The sequence below is a fragment of the Patagioenas fasciata genome, chromosome 14 (genome assembly GCF_037038585.1).
Source record: "Patagioenas fasciata isolate bPatFas1 chromosome 14, bPatFas1.hap1, whole genome shotgun sequence".
Classification (NCBI taxonomy): Eukaryota; Metazoa; Chordata; class Aves; order Columbiformes; family Columbidae; genus Patagioenas; species Patagioenas fasciata.
This window is the reverse complement of record NC_092533.1, coordinates 9,380,675-9,408,171: the sequence shown is the minus strand read 5'-3', so window position 1 is coordinate 9,408,171 and position 27,497 is coordinate 9,380,675. Positions and strand designations below refer to the sequence as shown.

The following is a 27,497-nucleotide window of genomic DNA, read 5'->3' as shown; positions in this document are numbered from 1 at the left end:
TGAGGTGTGAAAGTAAGAGCGTGATATGGAGGAGCATCTGCTACATCATTAACACACGGGACATGGAAAGAAGACCCAAAAGGCAAGCGTGGGAGCATTTGGGGTGAAGAAGTTGCTCAAAAAAGACCAAAAAATGACCCAGAAGGGAAATATTTTCCCTTGATATCAGTATTGATAGTGAAAACAGATAAAAAAGTGGGAGTGTGGGGTTGGGTGGGATGGGATTTATTTGATACTGATACATTAACAGGCTCATGGTTAAGGTCATTTCCCACCAATTAACCCATTTCTCCACCAACCCAAGCCAGGCATGAACTGCTGGCTGTCAGCACCACTGTCACCAGGATATATTTTCCTGTGATATTCTGATTCTGTCTGTCTGGCTCATTTTTTGTTTGCTTCAGCCCCTTTTGCACCTGAGCCACACAGGTCCTGCCATGTTCTGTGTGGGGCTGTGCCCCTGAGAGTAAAATGAATGCAGGATCATCTGTTTATTCTTCTATATATATTTGGCTGTATATAAAACACAAGCTTGGAGATATTTCCAGTGCTTTTGCTCAGGGTCTTGGAAAATGAGAGCAAAGGCTACTCTGGGAAAATAAAAACCTAACCTGAAATCACCACTAACAATGGAGATCCAGCCTGTTGCATGGATGTGGGGTTTACCAAATGCCACTATAACTTTTGATTATGGGAATAATTGCTTATAAAATTCTGAGGACAGTAGAAATAGAATTCTATGCCATTGGTCATTTCTCCTAAAACTATTACTAGAGAGGTGGAAAGGTGTTTTTTCTGTACAAGCTCTTCTTCTGGCCTTCTGTGCAGCTCACAAAACAAAGTAAAAAATATTTATGGTACTAAAGATTTGGTAATTTCAGCCTTCAGATTTGTTTATAGAAGGAAAGCTTTTTAAATAATAGATGTTTATTATTGCTGAAGAATTCTTCGTTTTGGCTCAGAATACATCTTGCAATTTCTCCCTTTTGGTGGAGCAGCTGTTATTTCTGTCTATTGCTTACTCTGAAATGTGTATAGAAGTGTCTACTTGTGTAAGTGCAATTTTCTACGTGATTGATTTTAAAGTATTTGTATGAGTGTGCAGAAAGTCCACTGCACATGGATTTCATTTCAAACTAAACATCCGCCCAAAAGCAGAGGTTAAAACAAGTGCAAACCAAACTAATGGTCATTCACAAATAGGATATTTGAATATTTCTTTGCAACAGTTGAACCATCCTCAAACAGATTCACAGAAGCCAGTTGAAGGCTTAGTACAGAGAGTCCTGCTGGAGAGGAATAATAAATAAGGATTCACTGGAGAAGAACAAGGAGGCAGCAGGACCAGGTGGGAGGGATGAGGAGGAACAAAACCAGCAGTGATAAATAAAAACCATGAATTTGCCTGTGGGGTTTGTGAGAGATGCTTTTCCGTGAGAGCTCTCCACTGCCCAAATGGCAAATGCACTGGCTCTGCCCACCCTCCTGCACATGGAGTATTCTCCAGTCCTGCCCTTGCCTTGCTCTGCGTATCTCGGCACAACCAACCCAGACTTTTTGGGGCAGGAGAAGCAGCGTGTTGCTAAGGATACGTGCTGGCACTGGGCACAGGAAGGTGACGGAGCAGCCCCATTGCTCCCCCCTCTCAGCCCTAAACCCTCTCAGACGCTTGTCCCTGCTCACCCAGTGTTTGCTTAGTCTTTGGGAAAAACCTTCCCTGGGAAAAATCATTGCCAAGTTCTTTTCCAGCATTTGCGGTTCAAAAAACTTCTGTTGACTACAACGCAGGGTTTGATGCCTTGAAGACATCAACCCTTGTTTTGGAAGGTCACAACATGAACATGGTGATCCTGATGAGCTCATCCTAGGACAGGCAGCCCTGTGCTCCTGGGGAAGATGCTCTTCTGAGGGTCTGGGGCTCCTGCTCCTTGGAAGTATCCAGGAGAGACCCCTCACAGGTCTGTAAACTAGCTGTGCGAGTGAGAGGGACCTTGCAACTCCTGAAACACCAATCTGGGAAGTCAAGGCAGGAGCCCACATCCAGGTGCCTGGCTCTGCCACCATATGGGAGTTTCACTGTTCTTCTTCACAGAGAAATAGCAACTGGCTGCTGTTGCCAGAGGACTCAGCAGTTGGCAATGCCTTTGCTGTGATCTCCCTCCTCTTTTCATTTCACTTTTTAAGCCTTTCCCTGGCAATAAATTACCATAGCTGGTGGAGGAGGAGTGAATTTTAAGGCGCGTTCTCTTCTGGGGCCAAAGGTTCTAACTCTGACCTGGAAAAAAGCACATCCATCAGATCAGGCTTCACAGCCCTAAATCTTTCCCCAGAGCCAGGGAACGAAATCACCCCTTTCTGGGGAGAGTGTAGATCACTCCTCCCTTTTAAACAGAGTGCTGGAGGCACTCATAAAGCAACTCCATTTTATAGTGGTGCAGCTGAGAGAGGCTTGCGTCAGGTGGTACCTAAGAGGGTTCAAAACCTCCCCTTTTTCTCACTAAGACCTGAAACCTCCATTTCTTGTCTTTTAGGCTGTACTCAGGAGCTTTTGCAGGTAAGACTTCACAGTTTACCTACTCAGATGGAGACAGCAGTGAGGCACTCCCTGGGGAGAAGAAACACAACTGAGGAATGGTTTTGTGGATTTTATCCAAGAAACATTAATACTGTTTACTCTGATCAGATTTATTTACTGTGGGAAAAAAAAAAAAATCTTTGCAAATAGAAAGTGTTTGTTATTGCTGAATACTTCTTCTGTTTGGCTCAGTGGCTCCTCACTGGATACGTCACAATTCCTGTCCTTTGCCGAGCAGTTGCTCTTCCTGACCACTGTTCAGTCTGCAAAGCCACATGAGGGCTTTGCAGAAAACTGTCCATGAGGTCAAGTTGCCACAAGGCACCCCTTCTGCTACCTAGAAGGATTTAGGCACCTCAGTTGTTTGTCATTTGTCTACTTTGTCACCTCCTTAGGACTTCTGCATGGTCTCTTTCCTGGGAATCCTGTGGTGATCAGCACAGTGAGGGTTTGACTTCTCTGCTGCCATTACCTTCACAAACACTGAACTCCACGCTGCCCTTGGCTGGAGTGGAGGTTTCCCACGCAAGCTGTTAGGACAGCTGCAATGCCAGAGCTGGCTTCAGGGCCAGGCTGGCTTGTGGGGACTTGTCCCACCAGCCATGGTGGGCCCACAGCTTTGTGTCTGTCACCTTTCAGAGCAATGGGGTGGCATGTGGCTCACTGCAAAACTCACTCCTGGGCTTCACTCCAGAGCTGTACACAACACCAGCAACCTGGCCAAGGGGACACACTGGTGACAGCCTTATTGCTCTGTGTTGGTCTAAAAAAACCCAGAAACCTCTCACCACGTGTGACTCCTGACACAGGAGGCCCCCGGGGAGCCGGGGTGACACCATCATGCACTGAGAGGGTGCCAAGCAAGGTAGCAAGCACGGGGTGACATTCAAACAAGCGGTGGGGCAGGGCTGGGCTGGCCGGATGGCAGCCATCAAAACTCGCTAGGGTGTGATGATCACAGAGGGGTTGAGATAGATGGGACCCCCAGAGTGAGTCCAGCCACCCTGTTCTGAGTCCTACCTGGGGAGGGGATGGAGGGGAAAAAGTGCAGAAGAAAAAGCGATTGTGGATGAAATGCTGAACTGGAAGAGAGGGTGGAGGACGCTCCTGGACACTTACTGCTCCCGCAGCTGTGGGGCTGTGAGGCACGGATGGACCAAGTTACGGATGGATGGGTGGACGGGTGGACCAAAGGACGGATGGATGGATGGACGTGTGGACCAAGGGACGGATGGATGGATGGATAGACGGGTGGGTGGGCGGACGGAGGGATGGATGCCCTTCCAGGGGGGCGGCCCCTTCTCCCCTCCCTCCCTTCCCCTCCGGCCGGGCCGGACCGGGCGGCGGCTCCGCTCCCCCCGCGGGGCCGCGCCACCGCTCCCCGCCCCCGCGCCGCCGCCGCCGCATTTAACGGGGCGTGCGGCCGCCGCCGGCCCGTCCCGGCCCGTCCCGCCGCCTCCCGGCCATGGCGCAGCCGCCGCTACCGCTGCTGCTGGCGCTGGCGCTGGGCTTCGCCGCCGCCGCCAAGTCCCCGTACCAGCAGGTCCTGCAGCACAGCCGGCTCCGCGGCCGGCAGCACGGGTAAGCGCGGCGGGAGGGCTGATCTCCGTGTGCGCACCTCCCCGGGGAAAAAACTTCTTTTGCCTTATATTTGCACAAATCTCGGTGGGAAGCGGCGGCCCCGCAGCGGCTGGCAGCTCGGTTGCCCCCCCGCCCACCGCCGGGCACCGTCCGGTTCTTTGCGCGGGTGCGGAGGCGCCGGCGAGCCCGGGGCCGGGTACCAGCAGCTCGGCCCAACACTCGGGGAAAACTCCGGCGGTTGCTTTCTTCCTGGCATAACGACTGTTTCTTTCTTCCGGGGTTAAGAACTTTCATCCTCGGATAACAACTTTTTCTTTCTTCTTTGGATGACTTTATTCCTTTCTTTTAGGATGCTTAGTATTGCAGATGTCATTTTAGACTACGCAGTGATTCTTTATCACTCTATCCCCATTAAGGAAAAAAGAGAAAAAAATAAATCCCAGATTTTGAATGGTTAAACATTTTGGGGAAGGAATTCTCCTTTTCATAAATTTATAGAAAAAAAAAAAAGAAAATTCATTCAATGATAGAGGAGTATCTCTGTGGAGTAAGCACCAATCTACTCTTTGGCTGGAGCCCCTAGCAAGTCTTGAAAGTTTTCTTGAGAAACAGTTTTTATAACGTAGTGGGAATTAGGATGTGTGAAAGGATGACAAATGTTTCATCTGGCTTTTGTCATTAATGGAACTGTAGCTTCCATTTAAATGGATTGCTGAAAGCAGAGTCATGAAATGCCTTTTAAAAACTCCAAGACTTAAATATTACCATTTTATACATTAGCTGGCAGGGATCCAGGTCAGTATTTAAGAAACAGGGTATGCTCTTTCTGTGCCTGATCAGGTACAGAATCCAACAGACAAATTCTGAGCTGATGTCTATTTGTAAAATCTCAATAATGAAAGAATTACAGTGATATGCATACAAATACAGTGAGCCTGGTTCTTTATCTCTACATGATCTGAAACTAAGTAAACATCCAGTTCTGCTGACAGCCTTGAGGCAGATGTTTGCTCAGACTCGGTAAGTTACAGTGCAGTCCTGGTGTAACTCAGTGCACTCTGCAGAGAGAAGCCTGTTACTCCCTGTATAATCAACAGAGGCACAGGGCAATGTGACTGTGGTCCATGCTGGTGTCTGAGATGTCAGGGAGACACAAGGAATTAGCACACCAGGGTTTCCAGACGAAGTGAAGTTATGCTTAGATAAATCCAGCCACAGCACTCTGCTCACTGATCCCTTTCTGATGGAGAGAGCAATTTATACCAAGCCAATTTTTAAACATCAACTGAATTTTGAACATTGATTAATGATGTGCCAAATAGATACAGCAACACAAAACCAGCCCCACGGGTGTAAGGTGTGTTGTTTTGCTTGCAGGAGGGAGCTTGGGAGGGATGTGCAACCAGGGCTGCCACTCTTTTTGCAGTGAGCATCCCCACACATCATCAATGCTCCTATTGAGCTGGGAGCAAGTTGGGTGGCAGAGCTTGGCCCTGCAGCAAAACTTGTACGTCTTAATTAACTTTTTTTAAAGTCAATCAGCTCAAGTCTGGGAGGGGAGCTGAGAAGTCTAGAAGGAACACTAACATTTGAAGATGACAACCTAGGAGCTATCTCCCCAAAACCCATCTGGCTTTGTGGGCACTGCACGATGCTGGGGACCTTCATGGGTGCAGTCATGGCAGGTAGCTGGGACCATATGGTAGGTCCTGCTCTTCTCTGCCTCTTCCCGAAGGGCAGACCCTGCACCAGCAGCTCCCAGCTGCTGCCTGCCAAGTGGAAGGCTTCAGCTGAAGGGGAACAATAGGCAGTTTTATCCTCGAGTCAGCGCGGCTGGCTGGGAACGACATGGCAGAGGTGATGAACTCCAACGAGGAGAGGGGAGAGTGTTGACAAATTCATTTTAAGCCAGACTGGGCAGAGGACCAGAACACGCACGGCAGGGAGCCGCTACTACAGCCTGTCTGTGGGAATCATTGATAACGCGGCCATGGGGGGGGAGATTTTCCCGCACTGAAGAATAACCGGGGAGAAGTTTTCTCTGATAAATCAGGGAGGGAGCAGCAGCCCTGCGGAGCCGCAGTCCCGGGTAGGGAGGAGGAAGCAAGGCAGTGCTGGGTTCAATGCTGTCCTGAAGGCACAAGGGTTTTCTTGGCAGGCTGCTCCCAGGGATCCGGGGAAAATGATCAAACAAGTCCTTCAGTAGCCAGGCTTGTCAAGACAAATATTAGAGGGATTGTCCACTGCCGTTAGCCAGACACTGAAATTGAGGCAAGGTTTGGAATTTCGATGTAATTGGAACCATACTTCAGCCTGGCGGGGCCAGGGTAGCTGAGGTGGTCTGAGTCAGAGTGCACAGACGTCTCTCTAAGCGATGATTTGGCGTGGAAATTACTGAGCCTGGGCCAGTTTGCACCAGCTGAAAGTCTGGCTTTGTGATTTCTGACTTTTTTGCAGTAGATTGTTTCTCTTTGTCCCTCATCTTAAATATAGGAAGGGAATTAAATGCTTTCGTGCAGAATCAAACTGCCATTACTGGATATGGCAGTAACGAGGGAAACAGTGAGCCTAAGTCCCCCAGGTCCCATGGGCTCTCACCTTCCCCTCAGGGCAGGATGAAGATGACAGGACCGCTCAAGGTCAGATCCTGCCTCTGCAGGACCCTGCGCCAGCCGTGTCAACAAAGACTCATTGAAGACAAGCCAAGCTCCAGCCAAGACTGGTGCTGGAGTCAGGCAACATATAGAAGACCCTTACGTTAATTCATGCTAATGATGGGCAGACCGACCCGTTTTGGAGAGATGAATTTGGGGTGCTGGTGAAAAGCAGGTGTGGCCTCAGGAAGACTTGGTGGTTGGGCTGCAAACTCCTTTTTTATTAATTTTGGTAGGCAAGAAATCAGTGTCTCAGTCAACCCAGTGTGAAACAGGCTGCTGTCTGTTTTCCTGAACAGATCAACAAGACCTTTACAACAGCATCTCCAGACTCCATCAGGAGTTTAATTTGTGCAAATGAAAACTCTGCCTTGGACAGTACGGAGCACTTCTGATGGGCTGAAGTAATGATTTGTGTATTTTGATTAATTATTTGTGTTCCCTCCATCTGCTTGGCAGCTAATACCATACATACTTTTGGTGCTGCTGCTGCGATTGGGATATGGTGTTGGTGTTGGGAATTCAGTCTCAGTTGAGCTGAGCATGTTCAGCTTGCTTGGGTGTTTGCTACAGCTCTGGCTCAAGCCCAGAAGCAAGTCGGTGGCTTCACAACCCAGATCCATAAATCAGATCTCATGCATTGACCGTGCGTTGTCCACATCCCTGGCCAAGGCTGCTGGCCACAAACCGCAGAGCTGGTGAGCCAGGCTGAACAGGGAAATGCTGTGCTGGCCAAACCAGCAGCAAGGAAACTCCCAGCTTCTGTGTTGACCATGTCTTTGCTCACAGTGATACCACTTCTTAGAAAGCTGAAGGGCTGCAGTCAGCTTTCAGTGGGGTTAGTCACGCATGTAACACCAACCATCTGCTTTTCTGGTTGAGAAGGAGCTTTCGGTACCTTTGGGGGTGATACAACCACCCTCAATCTGTGCTGTTGAAACTGGAGCGGGCAGTGCCACTGCTCATTTTCTCCATCAGCTGCTCAGCATCCATGTCCAGAATCAGCTGAGTCTGCCATAGAGCAAAAGTACGTGTTCTGGTTGCGGTGCAAGTCAGTCTACAGGCTGATAAATACCTGTCTGTTTTCAGGTCTTAAATGACAAAATAATGTGGATTGTTTTGGAGGATTTAAAGTGTTGCATAACTTTATCAGGTTTTAGATGGGATTCCAAATTGGAAGTAGCTGTTCACCATGGGAATACTGACCAAAGTATTATTTTTAACTTAATTTCTTTATATTTTGTTGAGAGGTTCAACATGGAAAAAAGTCAATGAAGAAAAAGATACCCTGACAGAGTGAAGAGAGATCTCTTTCACTGCTTCTTCCACTTCATGGTAGTCATTTTACGTTCAAATTGAGCAAGTTGACTTACAGCTCTCGAAGTTTCCTCCCTTGCAACACCAGCAGGGCTTTTTGGGTGCTGTCAGGTCAGGTCTGGCTCCGCATTGGGGTTCAGCACCGACAGGAGGGAGGCTTACAGGACCCTCTTCTGCTTTCTCATTACCTGTAGCCCCAATGTGTGTGCAGTGCAGAAGCTGATCGGCACGAACAGAAAATACTTCACCAACTGCAAGCAGTGGTACCAGAGGAAGATCTGTGGGAAGTCCACGTAAGTACCTGAGCACCAGTCAGGGTCTCCCCAAAGACCCTGTTGTGGAGGTGGGTGCTGGGTGGGAGAAGCAGATGGTGTGACAGATGTGGGATGTCAGAGCCCATGGTGTGGGCTTAATGTCTATGTGTGTTAAGAATTGGTCCAGCCTTTTACTCCCTAAGAAATATTTGCTTTTTTCTCAATTTGCAAACATGATCCTAAAACACTTAGATGTTAAGAATGGAAAGTACTGTGTAAATACAAACCCTGATGGTTTATTCTAATTGCACTTCTATATATACACTTATAGAGCTCTCAATGCTGTAATGAAGTGTGTACCAGATGTTTTCTAGTACTTAGCCAGGTCTCTCTACACGCATAGCTGAAGAAAAAAAAAAGGCAATCCAGAGCTGACGGATATTAGAGAGGACATAAAATTCATCTACACGTGTTTGCTTTGGAAGGAAAAACAGAAATAAGGCGAAAGAGGTGTCAGTCTTAGCCAACACTCTCTGATGACTCCACCAGGAAAGTTAATTAGACTTGCAGGCCAGTTCCCCATTTAAAATTGCAAACAATAATATTCAAGTAGCTGTTGCATAAAGTATCTGTGTGAGCAGCCTCAGGACATTCTTTTGAAAGACGCAGTCAGCAGATAATTAAGGATATGCGTGCTTGACTACCTGCCAGGCTGTAGATCAGGAGTGGGGAATCTTTCTCCTTGGTGTAGGCCAAGCTGGGCTTTCAGATACATTTGCTGGCCCAGACTTCAGCACATACCAGCACGTTACCCAATATCAGTGCAAAGGTGGTGGCCGTGGGGAACAGGGCTGTGGGCCAGGTCTGGTCCTGGATCCACAAGGTCAAGAAGAACAAACAACACAAAGTCCTCTCATGTGTTTCTGATATGGTCTGATGTGAATTGTGATTAGATCCATAGGAACATGCTGTTCTTTACTGCAGAATAAATAACTTCTGTGTCTGTAGTCAGCAACAGACTTTGAGATCTTGAAGTCTGGTAGTCTGTATTGCTTTTATTTTGGTTGCCTGCATTGGTTTAGCTGTGCTGGCTGATCATGGGGATTTGTTTCATGTGTCTGGTGTTGTTATTGTGAGAAGGGATGCAAAACAGGAGTTGTCACTGTGAACGGCTTTTGGCCTTTCATTGTACTACCCATGAATTTGTCTAAAAGAGGTAAATTCTGTACTTCAGGAGGATATATTGCAGGATATACCATATAGAGAGCATGTATAGTGGTTTCCCTTATGTTCAGGTGTCTTTACAGAACCAAAAAAAAAAAAAAAAAGAAAAAAAGGAGAGGCAATATTGTAAAACCAAACAAACAATACCACCCCCCTTAATTCTACAAAACCACCAAATCTGGAATTTGGGTGATTAGAGTTCAGGCTCTCATCTTGGCCAAGTGGTGGCTTTTTTGATGTAAAATGGACAAGATTATGGCATGGCAATATGGTATTGTCATTGCCTCTTCTGATAACAGAGTAGCTTAGTAGGTCTCCAAAGAAAACATGACTCAGCTGTGGATGTGGGATTGCTTTCTTTTATAGTCACTGAAAGGCAAAGCCATCCAGCCACAGATTTCTTCAGCTCTGAAGCAAAAGGGAAACTAACCTCACGTAACCCAAGTGTGCAGCTGTATTTGGCAGAAACAAACTCACCCACTTATCTCCAGAAAGAAATGGAACAACTGGTATCTGGCAGTATTTTATGATTTCATTTGAACAGAAGGTGTCGGTTTCTTCTAACCTCACTTTCTCTGCTTTTACCCAAGGGTCTAATCCAATGATGCATTGCTGAAAGAAAAGCTTACACAGTGTTAACCTGCCTGTTAACCTGTGAGATAATGTTCCCATTATATGCGGAATTTGCTCACTGTTCTTCACTTTCCATCATCTCAACAATGGGCCTTATTGTCATCTTCTCTTTTCCTAGTCATTTTTGAGCCTGGGCCCTACTTTGTCCTTTAGCAGAGCTTGTGCAGAACAACAGAACATGCCTTGACTCGCGTTTTCCAGAGGACCCTGGGACAGCTCTGATTACAAATGTTTACTGGTGATGGCTCCCACTGGATGTGGTATTCCTGGCGTATGGAAGCAATCAGGAGTCATTTGAGCTGTAAAGGACACGTGTTACACTACAGCAGTCAGATTCTTAAAGCCGTGTCAGGGTCTGATGCTGTGCTGGACTCGGTGCATCAGCACCCAAGAGAGTGTGTGGGCACAGTTAACAGTGGGTGCTCAGCACGAACCCTCAAAACTGGCCTGTTGTATGGGACTGAGCTGATCCATGGGAGGTTTTGCGAACACCAACAGCCTTTAAATCCCAGAAGGAGTCAGGATTTGGCATGTTCATCAGCATAAGTGGGTGGATCCAACTTTTGCTTTGGATCCATAGTCAGAAGTCCTCTCCTGAAGCTGTGTGCTTGGTGCTCCCATTGGAGGGGGATCTACTCCATCAGCCCAGGGGGGGTTGTGAAGCTGGATGAGCACAGTCATTTCTCTCTTCTTCCTAAAAGGTTTTTCTCATGAGAAGAACAGTCCTGGGATTGTAGACACTTGACACATCCCACCTACTTCACATTTGACCTGGTGGTTATCCGCTGTAGAGAATCCATTGTTCTTCTGAAAGGGTCAGTGGTGCAACAAGTTGGGTGCAAATGCCTGGGTCTAGGAAGATAGTTAAACTGCTTTGATTTCTTTTCTTTTCCTGCTCTGAGCACTGTTTCAAACAGGTAGTAGGGAGGGAGGTCATTGAGAGACCAGGTACTGCAGAGGTGCAAAGCTGAGCTGCTGCAGGGCTGACTCAGAGCAGAGACACTCAACCCTGGGTGAGGAAGGCAGAAAAGATGCTGCAAGCCTGTAGCACAACTTCACTCCTTCTTGGATGGTCACATCTTGATCAGGAGACACAGAGTGACTGGAGCAGCAAGGAAAGCAGCTCGAAAGAAGTGGATGTGCCTGGTCTTTAATATTTTCTCTGAGTGCATCACTTTTTGGTTGCTGCTGTAGGCATGATGGAAATTTCAACTCGTTCATCAGCAGAGGACTCCTACCTCCTTATCTATTTTTTTCTTTGTTTTTCTTGTCTTTGCTTAAGTATTGGCTCACATAGTTAGGAAGAAATTAGAGGATTTATGTACTTTTTTATCATTGCGTTACTTGCTGATGAAGTGAGATAAGACAGTTGGCAAGAAGTCTGACAGTACTTTGATTTTAATGAGCACTGAAACAAGGTTGTTTTGGTAATTAGGTAATTTTCCACTGTTGGTTATTCCAAAGCCAAAGAAATAGTTTATTTAGAGTATATTCTCATAGCCGGGCCTGCGTTTTTTGTATTTTTTTCTACCTTCTGTATGCACTGAACTCATTCTTCCAGAACTGGGGTTGCAATTGAATACGTCCCCATACACTTTTTTGTCATGAGAATGAAAAGAAAACTTACATAAACGTAGTTTTTGATTATTTTTTGAGGAATAACTACTGGCAGTAAGTTGCCCCTTAATACATTCATTTTTTTTTAACTTTTAAATTAACTTTCCTTTTCTTGTCTGATGTACTTCCCTCAGTTCAGGAGAAAAAAAAGACTCTCTGGCACTTACTTTACAAAAACAAAACATATGGGTTTTATTACAGGAAATTATTACAAATGGATCTTTATTCACTAATATATGCCTAAGCTTATTTTTATTACCTTGAAAAATGCACTTAAAATTTAATTTCAGATCCTGAGAATGCAACAGCGGTGAAACAATGCCTAATAAAAGCCAGGGAGCTTGCTTCTGCAGTCAGACACAGATAGACATTTAAGAAATACAGTGTTTCAAAACCAGAGGCTGAAAAGCTATAGATTTGGCTCAGAATTCCTCACTGAGGAGGTCAGGAAATTGTGGTCAGAGGCACTGTGGAGTGGATGACAAATACTCTTTGTAGGAGGGCATTGCTAATTGAACCCACATCGCTGGCACCCGCTGTCTCCTGGTGTAGTGGTCTGGAGCTGCGGAGCAGACACCAGAAACGGGGCTGGACATGGCAATTCCAAAAGCTTTTGTGCAGAACCTGCCACACGGTGCGGTGGTTGCAAGTGTTCGGTGTTTTCTTCCATGAGCTGTTTGCCCCTGGCCATGTAAAAGAAATACTCCTTACAGCAGACTGTGGCTCTGACCCAGCTGGAGAAGGACATGTCAAAGGAGCAGCCTTCCTCCCGTATGGATGTGTAGGATACTGTAGCATCAAGATGCAGAGTCCTGGAAGCAAGGCAGGGCAGCCTTCAGCCATGGCTGTACTGCTTCTCCCTAAGAGCTGGAGGTATCTGCAGGACCATCTTCCCAGAAAGGGTTGTTGGGCACTGGAACAGGCTGCCCAGGGCTGTGGTGGAGTCACCATCTCTGAAGCGGTTAAACAGATGCGGAGATGAGTTTCATAGGCACATGGTTTAGAGGCAGACTTGGCAGTGTCATGTTGATGACTGGGCTTGATGATCTTAAAGGTCTTTTCCAACCTAAACAATTCTATGATGGCCTGTGTCCAGCCTTGGAGTGACCCCTTCAACAGTGCCCATGTGCCTTTGGGTGGTCTGGGTGTTCTTGTGCTTCCACCAAGTCCACCAGCCACAGAAGGGCAAATGACTGAAGCTGGTTTTTACAGTGCCCATCTCTGGCTGTAGTAGTTGTGAACACTGGGCTGAGCACCTCGATGTTCACCTGGCCCTTTGGAGTTTTCTGGTACTCAACTCAAAATGCTGGTGTGCAAGATGTGTAGCAGATGATGCTGGTAGGCCACCTTCAGTGGGTGAGTGAGACAGGGGGCTTGAAGGAGCCCCTGCACAGGTGGAGCTGACCTCATTACTGCCAGCTTCTAGCCATTTGCTTCCCTTGTGGGGTGGTGGTGGAGATACCCACGAACTTCCTAAAAAGCAGATGGTGTGGTCCCTCCATCCCTTCTTGGCACCCTCCCCTCCCGGCTGTTGGGGCAGCCGTGAGCCCCGCGCTGCAGGCTTTGTGCATCAGCGTCCTGCCCCTTCTTCACAGCTCGTTAATCTCCAATCGATCTATAAATAAGCCTTTTAAAGCCTACGCCAGCACTCAGGAATTATTTATGCTGAACTTTGGAATGATTTCTCTTTAATCAGCTCTTCGTCTTTGATTACAGGTCTGAATCAAGGGAACTGTCTAGACTGGATTTAGTTTCTATGGGGAAAAAAAGAAAAATTGGAGGTAGGGGAGGGAAGTGATGGGGGGAGAAAGTGTGTGTTTCTAATGAACATGAGACGGAGAGGCTGGGGAAAATGGAGCAGCAGGGTGTTAAGATCTCCAGTAGTTAAAGGAAGGGATTGCTTTAGGCAAACTCTTTCCCACATGGAATATATAATGTCTAGACAATCAGTCTGGGTTTGCTCTGTAATTCTCTTAGGAAACCATGACACAGAATTTATTTGCTTCTGTCACAGAAAAGCAGGTATTTGTTTCCCTTACTGGCTCTTAATTACCTTGAAGAATTCCCTCTTAAACCCCCGGCATTTCCACTGTTTGTTAACAATGTTAAAATGATGACAAATATCTGAAGCTTGATGATTTTCCTTTCTCTCTGAGTGAGTGTGCTGAGGCTCGGTGATACAGCATCCTAATTGTCTCGAATCCAGCCGGGAGCTCAGAGGAAACTCTCGTCTTTGGGAGGAACACCTATTCCCTCGCTGTCTTAGCCCATCAATCAGACAGCTTTGCTCCTGTCACGCCAAGTGTAAGAGCAATAGGTGAAAGAACCCCCTGTGAAAAATAAACGAGCACCTTCTGGATTGATAATTTTTTTCTTTTCCCTGTAAATATCAGAACATATTCACTCAAATGACTGGCTTTGTGAATCAGATGACTTTTATTTCCCACTGAGCTGCAGATGATGGACACAGCATTCAGGCATTCTTTCTTGCTTACTTAGGGTCTGCAAATCTGCAGGATGGACCCAAGTCCCCAGGACATGGTCTCTGGCCTCTTTGGTTTTACTGAGGGATAGTGCTTGATTGGAGCAGCAGCTTGCTGCCAGCCAGAAGAAAATGCTCCGCTGAGGGTGTCGAATGGACGTAACCAGGGTTAGCAAAGGTGGTTGTGCTGTGGTACTGCCCAGGGTGCCCATGGGTGCACATGCCACCACCGATGAAGTTTGTCCTTGCAGGGTTTATCCCAAGCCCTTATGCCAGCGCATCCAAGACCAGGGATGCTCCTTCCCCTCCAGGTCTGTCTTGTGGTTTTTGCCATAAATAAGCAAATAATTTCTGCTGGTGGACAAGAATGGGGTGAAATGAAGGGGAAATACTTGGCTGGTTCGGTAAAGCAGCTGCAGAGGAGTTGCAGTGTGTTGCCTTTACAGTGATCAGACGTGACAGCAGCGGTCAGCCGGGGAGGTCCCTAAATGCCATGGGGAATGCGCCCAAATGAACCAGCACTTACAGTGTCTTGCGTAGGTTATCTGTTGGGACCATGACATTGGTTTCCATCCACTATTCATACAAAGTCTCCTGGAAAGTGTGGTTTTGAAAAGAAATTGTCTGCTTTTGTTTGGTGGAGAAATTTGCAACACAAAGCCTTGAAGGAGATAAAAAATTATGGTTTGAGTTTTGTTCACGTCTATATTTCTAATGAAGAATCTGCTTAGATACATCACCAAGTATGGATGGACACAGATCTATAGCCAATAGAGGAAAAGCAGTGAGACGCCATCAGTTAATCTGCCGTATCCATCTCTTATTCCAGAGTAATCAGTTACGAGTGCTGTCCTGGATATGAAAAGGTTCCTGGAGAAAAAGGCTGCCCAGCTGGTAAAAATACTTCTGACATTTTTCAAACTTCTTAAAATTATACAGCTGCCTAGTAAAGGGAAATGTTAGAGAATTACTCAAAGTGGATTTGATTTTTTTGCAATTTATGCACAATATCGCCATGAGCAAGTCAAAAATGGACTCAGCAGAGCACCAGCTGAGTGCCAGATCAGCTCCAAAGCATGTAAAATGTTCCAGACAACTTAAAACCTTGGATATAATTAAACTTAATCAAGCATGGGAGGGCCATAGGGAGCTACATATTCCAACAAGTAATATAGCTGTGTTGGAAATACAAAGGAATGATAGAGTAGCACACAGTTCTGCCAATCTCTGCTCATTTTTATTTTGGCAAGCACAAGGTTAGTGGAATTGCATTTAGGAGAAAATACAGTTCAGTCACTGGTGGGGATTGAGAGGGAATTAACTGGGTTTATTGAAGAAAGACACAGTCTGCTTTTGCTTTCTGAATGCTTCCTTACACAAAAGTTTGATGCTGCCCAGTTAACCACGTGGGCTGGTGTGGTTGGGAGAGCAGCAGTGAGCTGCCGGCCCCGAGCACCGAAAGCCTGACTACAGACAAGGGTTGGGTGAAAGCAATTAATATTTTTTGCTTGCCTCATTTCACATCCATATAAATGAAGAGTAACTCCATTTAAACCTGCAGAATTGCAGTAGATCCTGGATTGGACTCTTGTAATTGAGACTGGAGCTGTCAGACTATGATTATTTATTATCTAATTAATGAACAGATCTGAGTTCCCTGATGTGGTTCATTTCCCCAAGCGTTTTCACCAGTAGCTCTCCTTTAATTCAGCTTGATGCAGGGAAGGTTGAATGATGTTGTGCTGGGAACAAACCTTCTCTTTTTTCAGCGCTGCCACTTTCAAACATCTATGAAACCCTGGGAGTCGTTGGGTCTGCCACCACACAGCTCTATTCCGACCGGTCTAACCTACGACCAGAAATCGAAGGACCTGGAAGTTTTACAATTTTTGCCCCAAGTAACGAGGCCTGGGCATCCTTGTCTGCTGTAAGATTTAATTCCTCTTCTTTCTCCTCTTCCTCTGGCTTTTTCCTAGTGGAGATCCACCTCTGCAGGGGTCTGGATCCAGCCCCATTTAGCAGAACAGACACAGTCCTGACACGGGAAGGTCTGTGAATATCTACGATGGCGGTACACCTGTCAAAGCGTAATGCAGGTGTCCTAAGGCGAGCTCAGGTAGGACGGAAACCTCCCGCGGAACAGAAGGGCAAAAGCTCACTTGATCTTGATTTTCAGCACTGTGCTGGTCCATCAACTCCAGAGCTTTGTTTCTGAAACACTAGAGAGATGTGGATGCTCTCCAGTGGGTGGATGTAGAAATCACCTCAACCAGTTTTCCCTACCTCCCACCATTACAGATTGCATCAAGACCTGTAGCAAGTGACTTTTTTTTCCATCCCTTTTGTTTTTTCTTGTTGACCCTTACTTTATCAGTCTAGTTGTTCTTAATAATTTGCACAAGTAGCCAGTCCCAACTGGAGCCTCTGTAAACCTGCAGCCTTTGTGCATCGGTGTGCTCCGATGCCCAGTTACATATAAATTTCCCTTACATTGGTTTTGATTTTCTCACTCAGTGTCTTGCCGAATTTCCACTCCTGAAATTGTCACCACTGTCCTGATGGTGCTCCCATCCTAGTGGAGCATCTCTGTGAACAAGGGAGAGTCCTGATTGTACAACCCCTATCCAGTTACATCCCATTTAAATCACTTGTCCGTGTATATATATATATAAGAAAAAAAAATATAGGAACAACTACTGGGGCAGGGAGGGGGCATCTTTTTGCCTTTCCCCACTACCAAGCCTCTATCCCAAACCTGCACTAGCAGAGCTTCTTGCAGGGATGATGCTGTTGGGGAAGGTCTCCTCGTATATTTGTCCTTGGCTCTGAGTGATGCCTTTTGTTGCCTTACTGCTCATTTTGATGCAGTGATCCCACACTGCAGCTTGCTGCCATCATCCCTTCATCTGCCAACGATGGGGCATTCTAGAGCTGCTAGCTGCTGTCATAAGGCAAAAGATAAAGATTTACAAAAGTTAGAGCTCTTAGTCTGCACAGATGGCTTAAGGCTGAATAGATCACTTAATAACACACACACACACACATACACACACACACACACACACACACATACACACACACACACACACACACACACACACACATACACATACACACACACACACACACACCCCTTGGATGCAGCCTGACCTCCTGGCTCTAGCAACTGGCTTAATTGCACTCAGCACCGAAAAATGATTTTTTCTCATTTTCAGGAAACTCTGGATTCCTTAGTCAGTAACGTCAACATTGAGCTGCTCAATGCCTTGCGCTACCACATGGTGAATAAACGGGTCCTCACAGACGATCTGAAACATGGGACTACACTTAACTCTATGTACCAGGACCTGCCTATCCAGATTCACCACTATCCCAATGGGGTAAGGCATTTGTATTCAACCTACCCACAGTGGGTTTGCTTTTCTGCTGTGTTGCACCTTCTACATTGTCTTTGGGCCTCCAGGACCCTATAATGCTTAGGTTGACAACTATGGATTTAGGATACATGTTTAGAAGGAGCTTGGAAAGAATATTTATAAGCAGATAGTTTCATTGATGCTGTTGGAGGGATGTTGCCCACATTACTATGTAATGACATGCTTGTTGGTTCTTCCATATTTTCTTAGTCTTGATGATTCAGGGTAGACAAAAACACTGATTATTTTGAAACCTCTTTAAACATGAAATGTTTCAAACATGCTTGAAAGAGCATTCTCATTCTTTGTGTGGGTTTTTTTGGGAAACCACATTTCTGCTCTGCTAATTCAATATTATAGCACTTGCTGCATTTGAAAAACAGCAGAGGCTGCTTTACCTTCTTCACATAATGTCCCGTGGCTCTTTCCCTCTGCAGATTGTGACTGTGAACTGTGCCAGGCTGCTGAAAGCTGACCACCATGCCACTAACGGAGTGGTTCATGTCATCGACAAAGTCATCGCCACCACTACAAACAGCATTCAGCAGATCATTGAGACTGAGGAGAGCCTGGAAACACTTCGGGTGAGTCCAGCCAACGTGTGCTCTGGGGATCCTTAAAGATGTTCAGTCATCCCACTCCCAGTGAGTTGTCATCAAGAGCTCATTAGTGCCTGGGTGCTATGACCCTAAAGCTGCTGATAAAATCCTCGTACCAATATAGCTTATTTTGCTTTAGGAAGAGAAGTCTTTGGTATCGGCACAAGTCAGTTTTTATGAGAATAATTGTCACTCTGCTATTGTTATCAGTAAAGAGATGTGGACTGAGTCTGTCTCCTCACTCTTCAGTGGGAATCTTAGCCTGATTAACTGTTCGGGTTTGATGAGCACGAATTTATTTGCCTTGATATTTGGCAAGTTAAGGAATAACTTAAGAAGCACAGAGGTTTTGCAGTTATCTGGTTGTGGGTTCTGATCTGAGTTATGCACTGGAACTACTGTGACCCTTTCCAGGCAGATCAGGGTATTTGAACCAGCTCTCAGCCTTGCCAAAAAAGGGCTCTTGTACTCAAGTTTCTGGAGCACAAGAAAACCACGGGGCCAGGTCAAATTTTTAAAGGGACCAAAGTGCTGAAAGAAGCTATTCAGTTTTTTTTTTTTTGTAAGTCCTCTGAAATTATAAAAGCCTTAATAAATCTGGCCCTCAATGTGTGCCTGGACAAAGTTGCTGACCTTTGTATTCTGGCTGACTGTGTTTTACCCTCTCTCCTCATTTCTCTGCAGGCTGCTGTGGCTGCCTCTGACCTCAACAGCTTGCTGGAAAGCGAAGGCCAGTACACACTCTTGGCTCCAACCAACGAAGCCTTTGAGAAGATCCCACGAGAAACACTGAACAGGATCCTGGGGGACCCAGAAGCCCTGAGGGGTAAGTGCTTGTTTACTGAGCCCATGGAGAGACTGAAGAGTATTTTGCAGTTCTCTGAATCCTTCTCAAGGGCATCTGAACGGCTCCTTGATACACTCTAACAACAGCTGCAGTAAACACATTTGACAGATTCCAGCTTGTTAAACTGGACAGACCGGACTTCTTTGGATGTAGATGTGGTGGACGTGTTGGCATGGCAGAGGGAGTGGTATCCATATGTGGAGGAGAGAGCTGAAGCAGTCCCTTTTCTGAGTTTTCCTTTAGCACTCCTGTATGCGATGGTCATTTCTATCAATCCAGCAAAATGCAAGAAAACCAGTATCTAATCAGTGTAACTCCCCCTGACAAATGAGTCAAATAACCAAACCTAAATAACAAAATCTATTGAAGTTGACAAAGGTGTATAAAAATTACTCTTTCTAAGCACTTAGTTTCCCAGGCTGGTGAATTAAAACCTGCACAATTTAAAATGACTGCGCATCTTTTGGAGTGTAGCCCATACTGTGCTCTACAGGAGGCCCTTGAACAGGATCCCTAAAAGCTCCAGTAATTTTATGGTTGATTGTTCCAGCTCACTAAGGCACTTGCTTCTCTTACAGACCTGCTGAACCATCACATCCTGAAGTCAGCCATGTGTGCTGAGGCCATCATCGCTGGCCTGACAATGGAGACTCTGGAAGGAACCACCTTGGATGTGGGCTGCAGTGGAGAAGAGCTGACCCTCAATGGGAAGCCCATCATTGCCAACAAGGACATCCTGGCTACTAATGGCGTTGTCCATTTTGTTAATGAGCTGCTGATCCCAGACTCAGGTACTGATGCCTCTCTGCATCTTTCTGTTTCCTTTCTTTTGTCTATTTTTCTTTTTACCAAGGAAATACTGGATTTAGAGGGTGTAGATATTTTGTAGCAATGGGTGGATTGCCTTTAACGCAAGGTCACTATGCATTGCTTTTCTTTTCAGCTAAGACCCTGTTTGAGTTGGCACAAGAATCTGAAGTTTCCAAGTCTACAGACCTTTTCAGACAAGCTGGTCTCAGTTCTCATCTAACTGGCAGCGAGAAAGTGACCCTCCTTGCCCCAGTGAATGATGTGTTCAAAGGTAAACTGGGAGTAAATCCCTTTTTTGCATCAGTCTGGGCCACATTTCAGCCAAGTTTCAGTGCACAAGCATGTAAATCCTCTCTCAAATGCCTCAGCTATAGGCAGTGGCATCTAGCTTTAAAATTAAAAACTAGTGTGGGTAAATCTCTGTATTTGGGCTTTTTTAGTGTCTCGGTGGTTGTTTTAAGTGAATCACTGGTTCTTTCCATACCTTTTGCTGCAGATGGTCTCCCCACTGTTGACAGCAACATGAAAAACTTGCTTCTGAACCACATTGTTAGAGATCAGCTCTCCTCTAAATATCTTTACCATGGACAGAAACTACAGACTCTGGGTGACAAAGAACTGAGAGTTTTTGTGTACCGCAATGTAAGTCCCTGCAGTGTGCAGTGCTGTATATGGCTGAATGATGTTTGTTTTCTGCAATGGTATGGCTATCATGTAAAAGTTATAACTGAGCATTGTGGAAAGTATAAAAATCTTTTGAAGCATAGGCTAATAAAGTCTTTTTTTTCTTCAATTTTGTTTTCAGAACCTTTGCATTGAAAATGCCTGCATTGCTGCCCATGACAAGAGAGGAAGATTTGGGACACTGTTCAGCATGGACAAAATGTTGACTCCACCATCTGGCTCAGTGATGGATGTTCTCAAGGCAGACCATCGCTTCAGGTGACCTTTCTGCTCTTCCTAAGTGCTATTTAGGAGTAGAAGAGCTGCCAAAGCAGTTTCTATTTATTATGTGCCATAGTCATGACTATATGTATTTTTTTTTTAACATCAAGAAAGCATCCAAAACCATAGTCTCATCCCTAAATTATAGGGAGTGAGACTTCAAATAACCCTTCCATGAATTGTGAGCCAAGAGTGTGTGGTCCCTCTTTAACACAGTAAGAATCTGGCTCCAAAGCCATCTCTGCCCATCAGAGTCACTGTGGCCAGGCCTCACTGCCTCCAAGGATTCAGCATCTCCAGGTTGCTTTGCCATTTCTCAGATGTTCTGACTGGACCTCACAGGCTCATTTCATACCTAATCGACTTTTTGGTTAATTGATTTACAGGAACCCAGCAGTATCTATGTAATCGTAACTCTTTTGAACACAACATGCAATTGCTCAAAGACTAATAAAAGTAGTTTATAGTGAAGCATTTTCTCTTTGTTTTGCAGTACGTTGGTGGCTGCAATCCAGTCTGCAGGTCTGACAGAGAACCTGAACAGGCCAGGTACTTTCACGGTGTTCGCTCCAACAAACGAAGCTTTCCGAGCCATGCCCCAAGGGGAACTGAACAAACTCATGGGTGAGCATTTTTACAGTATTTGGAGGAACAGCTGCTGGGTGCTTTTGGCATGATATGGGAGAAATGGCTAAATTTCTCTGCCATATCCTGTTCTTTGACCCTGTCTGTTGGAAACACGGGCTTCCTACACAACTGATTTGCATAAACCGTATCCAGCAGAAGGCCAAGGATGCACAGTGGCACTGAACTCTCACACAAAATGTGGGCATGAGTTTATGCTTAAGCACAGCAGGTATGGCCTCAAGTTGTTCCAGGAGAGGTTTAGATTGGATATTAGGAAAAATGTCTTCCCAGAAGCGGTTATCCAGCACTGGAACAGGGTGCCCAGGGCAGTGGTGGAATCACCATCCCTGGAGGGGTTTAAAAGATGTGGAAATAAGGTTCTTAGAGACATGGTTTACAGATGGACTTGGCAGTACTGGGTTAATGGTTGGACTCTGATCCTACAGGTCTTTTCCAACCAAAATGATTCTTAAGTGTGTGCTGCAAATTTACTATGACTTCAATTTGGCTGTGCTGGCTGGTGTAAGCAAGATAATTCTAAGGTGTTTCTAGTGGAACCAATGAGGTCTCTGCCTTGCAAATCAGGGATGGAAGAAGTGGGAATGTGGCTGTCAACCACATAAGACCAGAGTGTCTAAAGTAAGTTTTGCAAATAGAAAACATGGTCCACATTCATCTCCAAGTTACACTGCATAAATTTAAGTACTAAAAGGATGGAGCTGTTGCTCCATCTGTGTATGTGGACAAAGCAGGAAGTCTGATCTGACTCTGAGAAGACAATAAATATTCCAGTCTAGCACAGATGAAGACCAGTATCCTGAAAAGCACAGGCATGCAGGCTGGGTGTGTAAAAAAAACATGGGAATGTTTAATAACGCTCTTCTTGGTAAGCAGCACAATCTTTTATTTTGTTCGTGTTAAAAATGGGCTGTGGTTGGAAACAATGTCAGGTATTTGAGTGTAACGTCTTCTCATCATTAAAGCCCAACCAAACATTGACATCATAATTTGAGAAGCATTTACCCATGGTAGCTGGTTAGCCTTTTAAGTGCAGGGATGAGGAACTGGTGATATCAGACTGCATAACCAGCCTAGTGCTTCATGTATAAATATTTCAGAACTGGTTTGTAGCTATTGTAAACGGCTGCAGGAATGAAGTATCCCAGATGCAGACACTTCAGATGTTCTTGTTTTTTCACACAAATATTTAGCTTACGCTTCTGATGAAGAAGTGAATCATGCTGGTGAGGACGTGCAGTGTGAACTGTGGCCACCCTAGGAAAACTGTAATGGAAAAAAAGCTCACAGTGTATTCAGAAATGGGTAGTGAAACATAAAGTCCCCCTTGCTGAAGGGGCTGCTCTGGTTTCATAGACAGAGACCATCTCTTGCACCAGCTGTTCGCCATCACCTGTCTGGGGGTTTTGCCAGTGAAAGCCCATGTGTGCCAATCACTGCCTCTTCTGGAAAAAGAGATTGTAAAGGGGAAGCATCTTTTCTTCCTAAGATCTTTTTCAAAGCATGACTATATGAGTAGAGACTCAGTGGGATGGCTATCGGGCCACCAATCTGCAAGGTATTAGCGACATTTCTCCTGCACTTTTCCCCTTCTTACTCAGAAATCCTACAGTTTCAGCTGTGAAGATTATTGCAAAGTGACACTGGCTTTGGCAAAAGTATTGACATTTGCAAATACCAGAGTGATGTATTTGCTTCCTTATTTCACATATGGCTTTTCCCCCCACCCAGACTTCCCTGGGAAGTGAAAGCAGAAGCAGGTTCACAGTGTGCACAGTGAGAGAATTAAGGGACTGGAAAACGAAGAAATAGGGATTTTGTGTATATGGCAGATTTGGTACATACCACAGTGGGACATTGGGAGAGTGTCCTTCTGGAGTCACTGGGATCCTGATCTGTCCAGACAGGAATGGCTTTAATGTCCTAACCAGGTCCAACCAAGGTCCTTCTAGTTGGTCTTTTCAACTTTCCATTGTTTCGTTGCACTTTGAGGAAATTATGGTATTTTCCACGTAGTATCGTTCCAGCACATGGAATACGGGAAGCAAGCGCTGATGCTGTTTTGCAGATTGAAAAGTTTTCTTCCCCCAGGTAATGCCAAGGAGCTTGCCAACATCCTCAAGTTCCACGTGGCTGATGAGATCCTGGTGAGCGGTGCAGTGGGTGCCCTGGTGAGGCTGAAGTCCATGCAGGGAGATAAACTGGAAGTCAGCATGGTGAGCCGCCTCGGATGGGGTTTTGTGGTCAGCAGGGCTGTGGTCTGTGTTTAGCTGTCCATGTTGAGGACCAAAGTGTGTCTGTGCTCATGTGGGTGGTGTGGGAACCTCTTCCAAATTTGCGCACAGACCCACGGAACAGTGTTTTCTAGGCTGGAGCAGAGGGACTGTAGCCTTGTGTTCAACCCAACAGGCTGGAAGTCTTGAAATGTGGGTTTTTTTCAGCTTTCTCCCCAGAAGACCAATCGTAAATAATTTCCAGGAGCTGTTATAACTTTAACCCTGAGTTGTGGGGGAAAAAGCTTAAATAAATTAAACTAATAGCTTATTCAGCTAAGACATCTCTTTTGGTGTAACAAAAATGATCTCTGCATGGGCTCCCTTAACAGCAGGATTTATTTAGATGTATAGTTTAATTTCAGAAATTCTGCACTGCATTAAGAGAATGTAGAATCTTTTATTGAGGGTATAAAAAAAATTCAGAAAGTGAATCACTCAAGACCCACTCTGTGCATAAGGAAGAAAATATAGGACAAAAATGGAAAGGCCGGTGTTTCCAAGGGCATTGAGTTGGCCAACTTGTGTGCTAGACTATTCCCATGTTCAGTCCCAGTCTGCCCTCTCCTGATGCTATCTCCTCAGCTGTCAGGGAGCTGGTGGATGTGTTCTGCTGCCGCGGGACAGCCTTCCCAGCCAGAACACTGAGAAAGTCCATGCTCAGGCTATAATTTGTTTTTATATTCTCCTTAATTGGCAAGAGGAGTGAAAATGCCTACAGCCATCCAGTAAATGAATGAATGCAAAGTGAGAGCTTTTTTAATAAAATTGGAAACCACTGATGACAAAAGTTTCTCATTTTCTACTTTTTGTTGTTGTTGTTGTTGTTCTTCCTTCTTCGGACCAGAAAAACAACATAGTACATATCAACAAGGAGCCTGTTGCTGAAAGTGATATCATGGCCACGAATGGTGTGATTTATGCTGTGAACTCTGTCTTGCAGCCTCAGGGTAGGTCCATGGTTAGCAATATCTAGAACCATACCACTAGGGGAGAGCTGCTTTGGGAGGGAGAGGTGACACATGGCAATTGCTTTAGTTTATTGAGGGGGATGAGTCTGTTATGGGATTTTCAACGCATACTGGCATGGAAAATATTCCAAATACTCCAAAATACTGGCAGGAAGCAGCCTGTGTGCTTTGCAGAGTATTTCAGTGCTATTTATGTCCCACCCTTAGCTTCAAGGCCACAAGAAAGAGGTGACGAGCCTGCAGATCCCGCGTTAGAAATCTTCAAACAGGCATCTGCATTATCCAAGGTAAAAGACAAATCTCCCACACTTGAACTACTGAACTTACATTTTGGTAGTAATGATTGGAAGATAATATCATGTGCAGATTTTGATTTCCAAAGAGAGTGAGCATGTGTATGTTTCATGGAATGACCAACCCTCTCTTCTTACATGATTTGATTATATAAGAAGTAAAACATTTTGCAATGTGAAGCCCATGGTTTGCAGCACACTGTGAATGGAACCTTGACATGATAATATATATGTCAGCCTCCAATAATTAAGAGTCATTTATGCATAGTTTTTGGAGACTAGAGATAAACATATTCACATGAAAACCGTTCTTAGAGCTGTTGGAGATTTGTTGTATTTATGCAAACCTTGTATTTTCTTTCCATGCAGGTTTCTCAGAGGAATCCTCGACTAGGTAAAACAACTTCTCTACCTTGTTTCTAATTTCCACCATACATCCATCTCCCTTAAAGAGAAGTTTATTCTGTTTTCTTGCTCCAAGCAATGTAGCATAACCAGGAGGGGAGGGGACAGGGAGATGCTGTGTGTCTGTCCCACTCAGCTTGGTTTTCTCCTTGCAGCACCCGTCTACTCCCGGTTACTCGCAAGGATGAAGGAGAACTCAGGTGGATTCTGAGCAGCATCATGAGCAGCAACCACAGTCAGCACCTCCATCCCACCTGCTCTGGCTGACAGCTAAAGAGAAGGACAGAATCATTTTAAAAACCAAATATCACCCTTAAATTTACTTTTGTTTCCAGTAAAATGGATAGGAAAAATGAAAAGCCATATATACACATATATATTTGAAGACCATTTTTATTTGGTTTTGACATTAAAGTTCCCAGACTGAGGGTAGGTTTTGTTTTGTTTTTTAAAGTAGTCACTAATTTGCAGTTTTTAACATACCCAGTTTTTGGCTTGATACATATAACACTGATGAGGGCAGGTGCTTAATTCCGCCCTGGTTCAGGAGCTCAGAGGGATGCTCAGAGCTCACCTTGGTGCTGTCTCACTGGGGGAGACCAAAATGGGCTGAATTTAAAGCCCCTTTTCCAGGCTCCCAGTGGTACCTACTGGTACTGCAAACTCCAGGCTCCCAAAGCGGGAAGCCAGGTTTGATCTCACTGAAATCCCCTCCAAACCAGTGCTAGAATTGAGAGATTTTGTCCAGATTGACTTGGCGTTAATTGTGTATGTTCAGTTTTCTGTGCAAATACATCACCCAGGGCTAACTGTATGGCTGGACAAACAGCGATTGCTTTGGAGGAAGTAAATTTGTTGAATTAATTAATCATTACCCAAGCAATTTGTTTTCCTTTTTTTTTTTTAAAAAAAAAAAAAAAGTATGTGTTTCCTTCTTTTCCTTCTTCCTCTGTGTTTTAAAAGTCTTCCATGAAATTCTGAATTGAAGTTTTTTAACAAAAGCCTCTCTATTGACACTGAGCAAACTGCATAATTATAAGCTATGGTTTGAACTGGGGGGGGGTTGTTTGTTTTTGTTTTGTTCTGGTTTTTATTGGGTTTTGTTTATGCCTATGGGTTTTAACTGTGCTGCATTTTGTTCCCAAGACTGAAATGAGACTTCTCCCTGGCTGAGGCCTTCCAGTAAATGATTCATTTTTAATAATGGTTGGTTTTTTAATAAAAATTTAAAGTAAAATAAAAAATATAAATATGACAAGTGATGATAATGCCTGTTTGTTTTTCTGTTTTGTTTGAGTCACCTGACGGCACAGTTTGACCATCTGAGCACTGGGAAGGAGGGTGGTCAGATTTGGCCGGATCAGGATTGACAGGTCTAGCAGCTACTAGAGTGGAATAGCAAAGCATTTCTCCTCCTCTCTGACCCTGGCCTGTCATCAATTTTCACCGGTACTTTTCTGTCAGTGTCACCATTTCAAGGACAGGGCAGCCGTGCGCATCCCCCCTGATGGATGCTCAGCCATCTCTGCCGACAGCTGGGGCTCAGTGCTCCATGCTGTGATGCCAACAGCACTTATTCACCCCATCAGGCCTTTATATCCACTCCTCAGCCAGTTGTTACCCTTGTGAAACCCAGGATTATGAGGTAAAGAAAACCGAAAATGAATGTCAAGTGCAGAATACAAAACCCCCAGATTGTTTTGCTTGCTCTGGCTGAGAAACACACTGGTAGTTTTTCTTCTATTAAAAGCCCAAATTGAAATCCCATATGCTATTGGCCATCTGCGTAACTCAAATGTTAAAATGTGGACAATAATCAAGCTCTTCTTTTATTTCCCATTACCAGTCTCCCATCTCATCTTTTTACTTTTTTGGCATGGTGCAGTCCTGTGATTTAAGGCTGGAGCAGTGATGGGGAGCCCTTTGAGCCACCTGTTCCCAGGAGCCCAAGGAAGA

The 27,497-nt window shown here is 45.2% G+C and overlaps 1 protein-coding gene across 1 annotated transcript; it reads left to right on the top strand.

The window, feature by feature from the left end:
• The first annotated feature begins 3,996 nt into the window (after window positions 1–3,996).
• On the top strand, window positions 3,997–26,809 carry TGFBI (transforming growth factor beta induced). Its single transcript, XM_065848937.2, has 17 exons — window positions 3,997–4,156; window positions 8,322–8,420; window positions 15,167–15,231; window positions 16,107–16,264; window positions 17,553–17,717; window positions 18,191–18,337; window positions 19,037–19,178; window positions 19,778–19,990; window positions 20,143–20,280; window positions 20,506–20,651; window positions 20,815–20,951; window positions 21,448–21,578; window positions 23,691–23,815; window positions 24,720–24,822; window positions 25,051–25,130; window positions 25,506–25,530; window positions 25,697–26,809. The coding sequence occupies exons 1-17, from the start codon at window positions 4,041–4,043 to the stop codon at window positions 25,750–25,752; spliced, it is 2,046 nt and encodes a 681-aa protein (XP_065705009.1). The 5' UTR covers window positions 3,997–4,040; the 3' UTR covers window positions 25,753–26,809.
• Window positions 26,810–27,497: the final 688 nt, after the last annotated feature.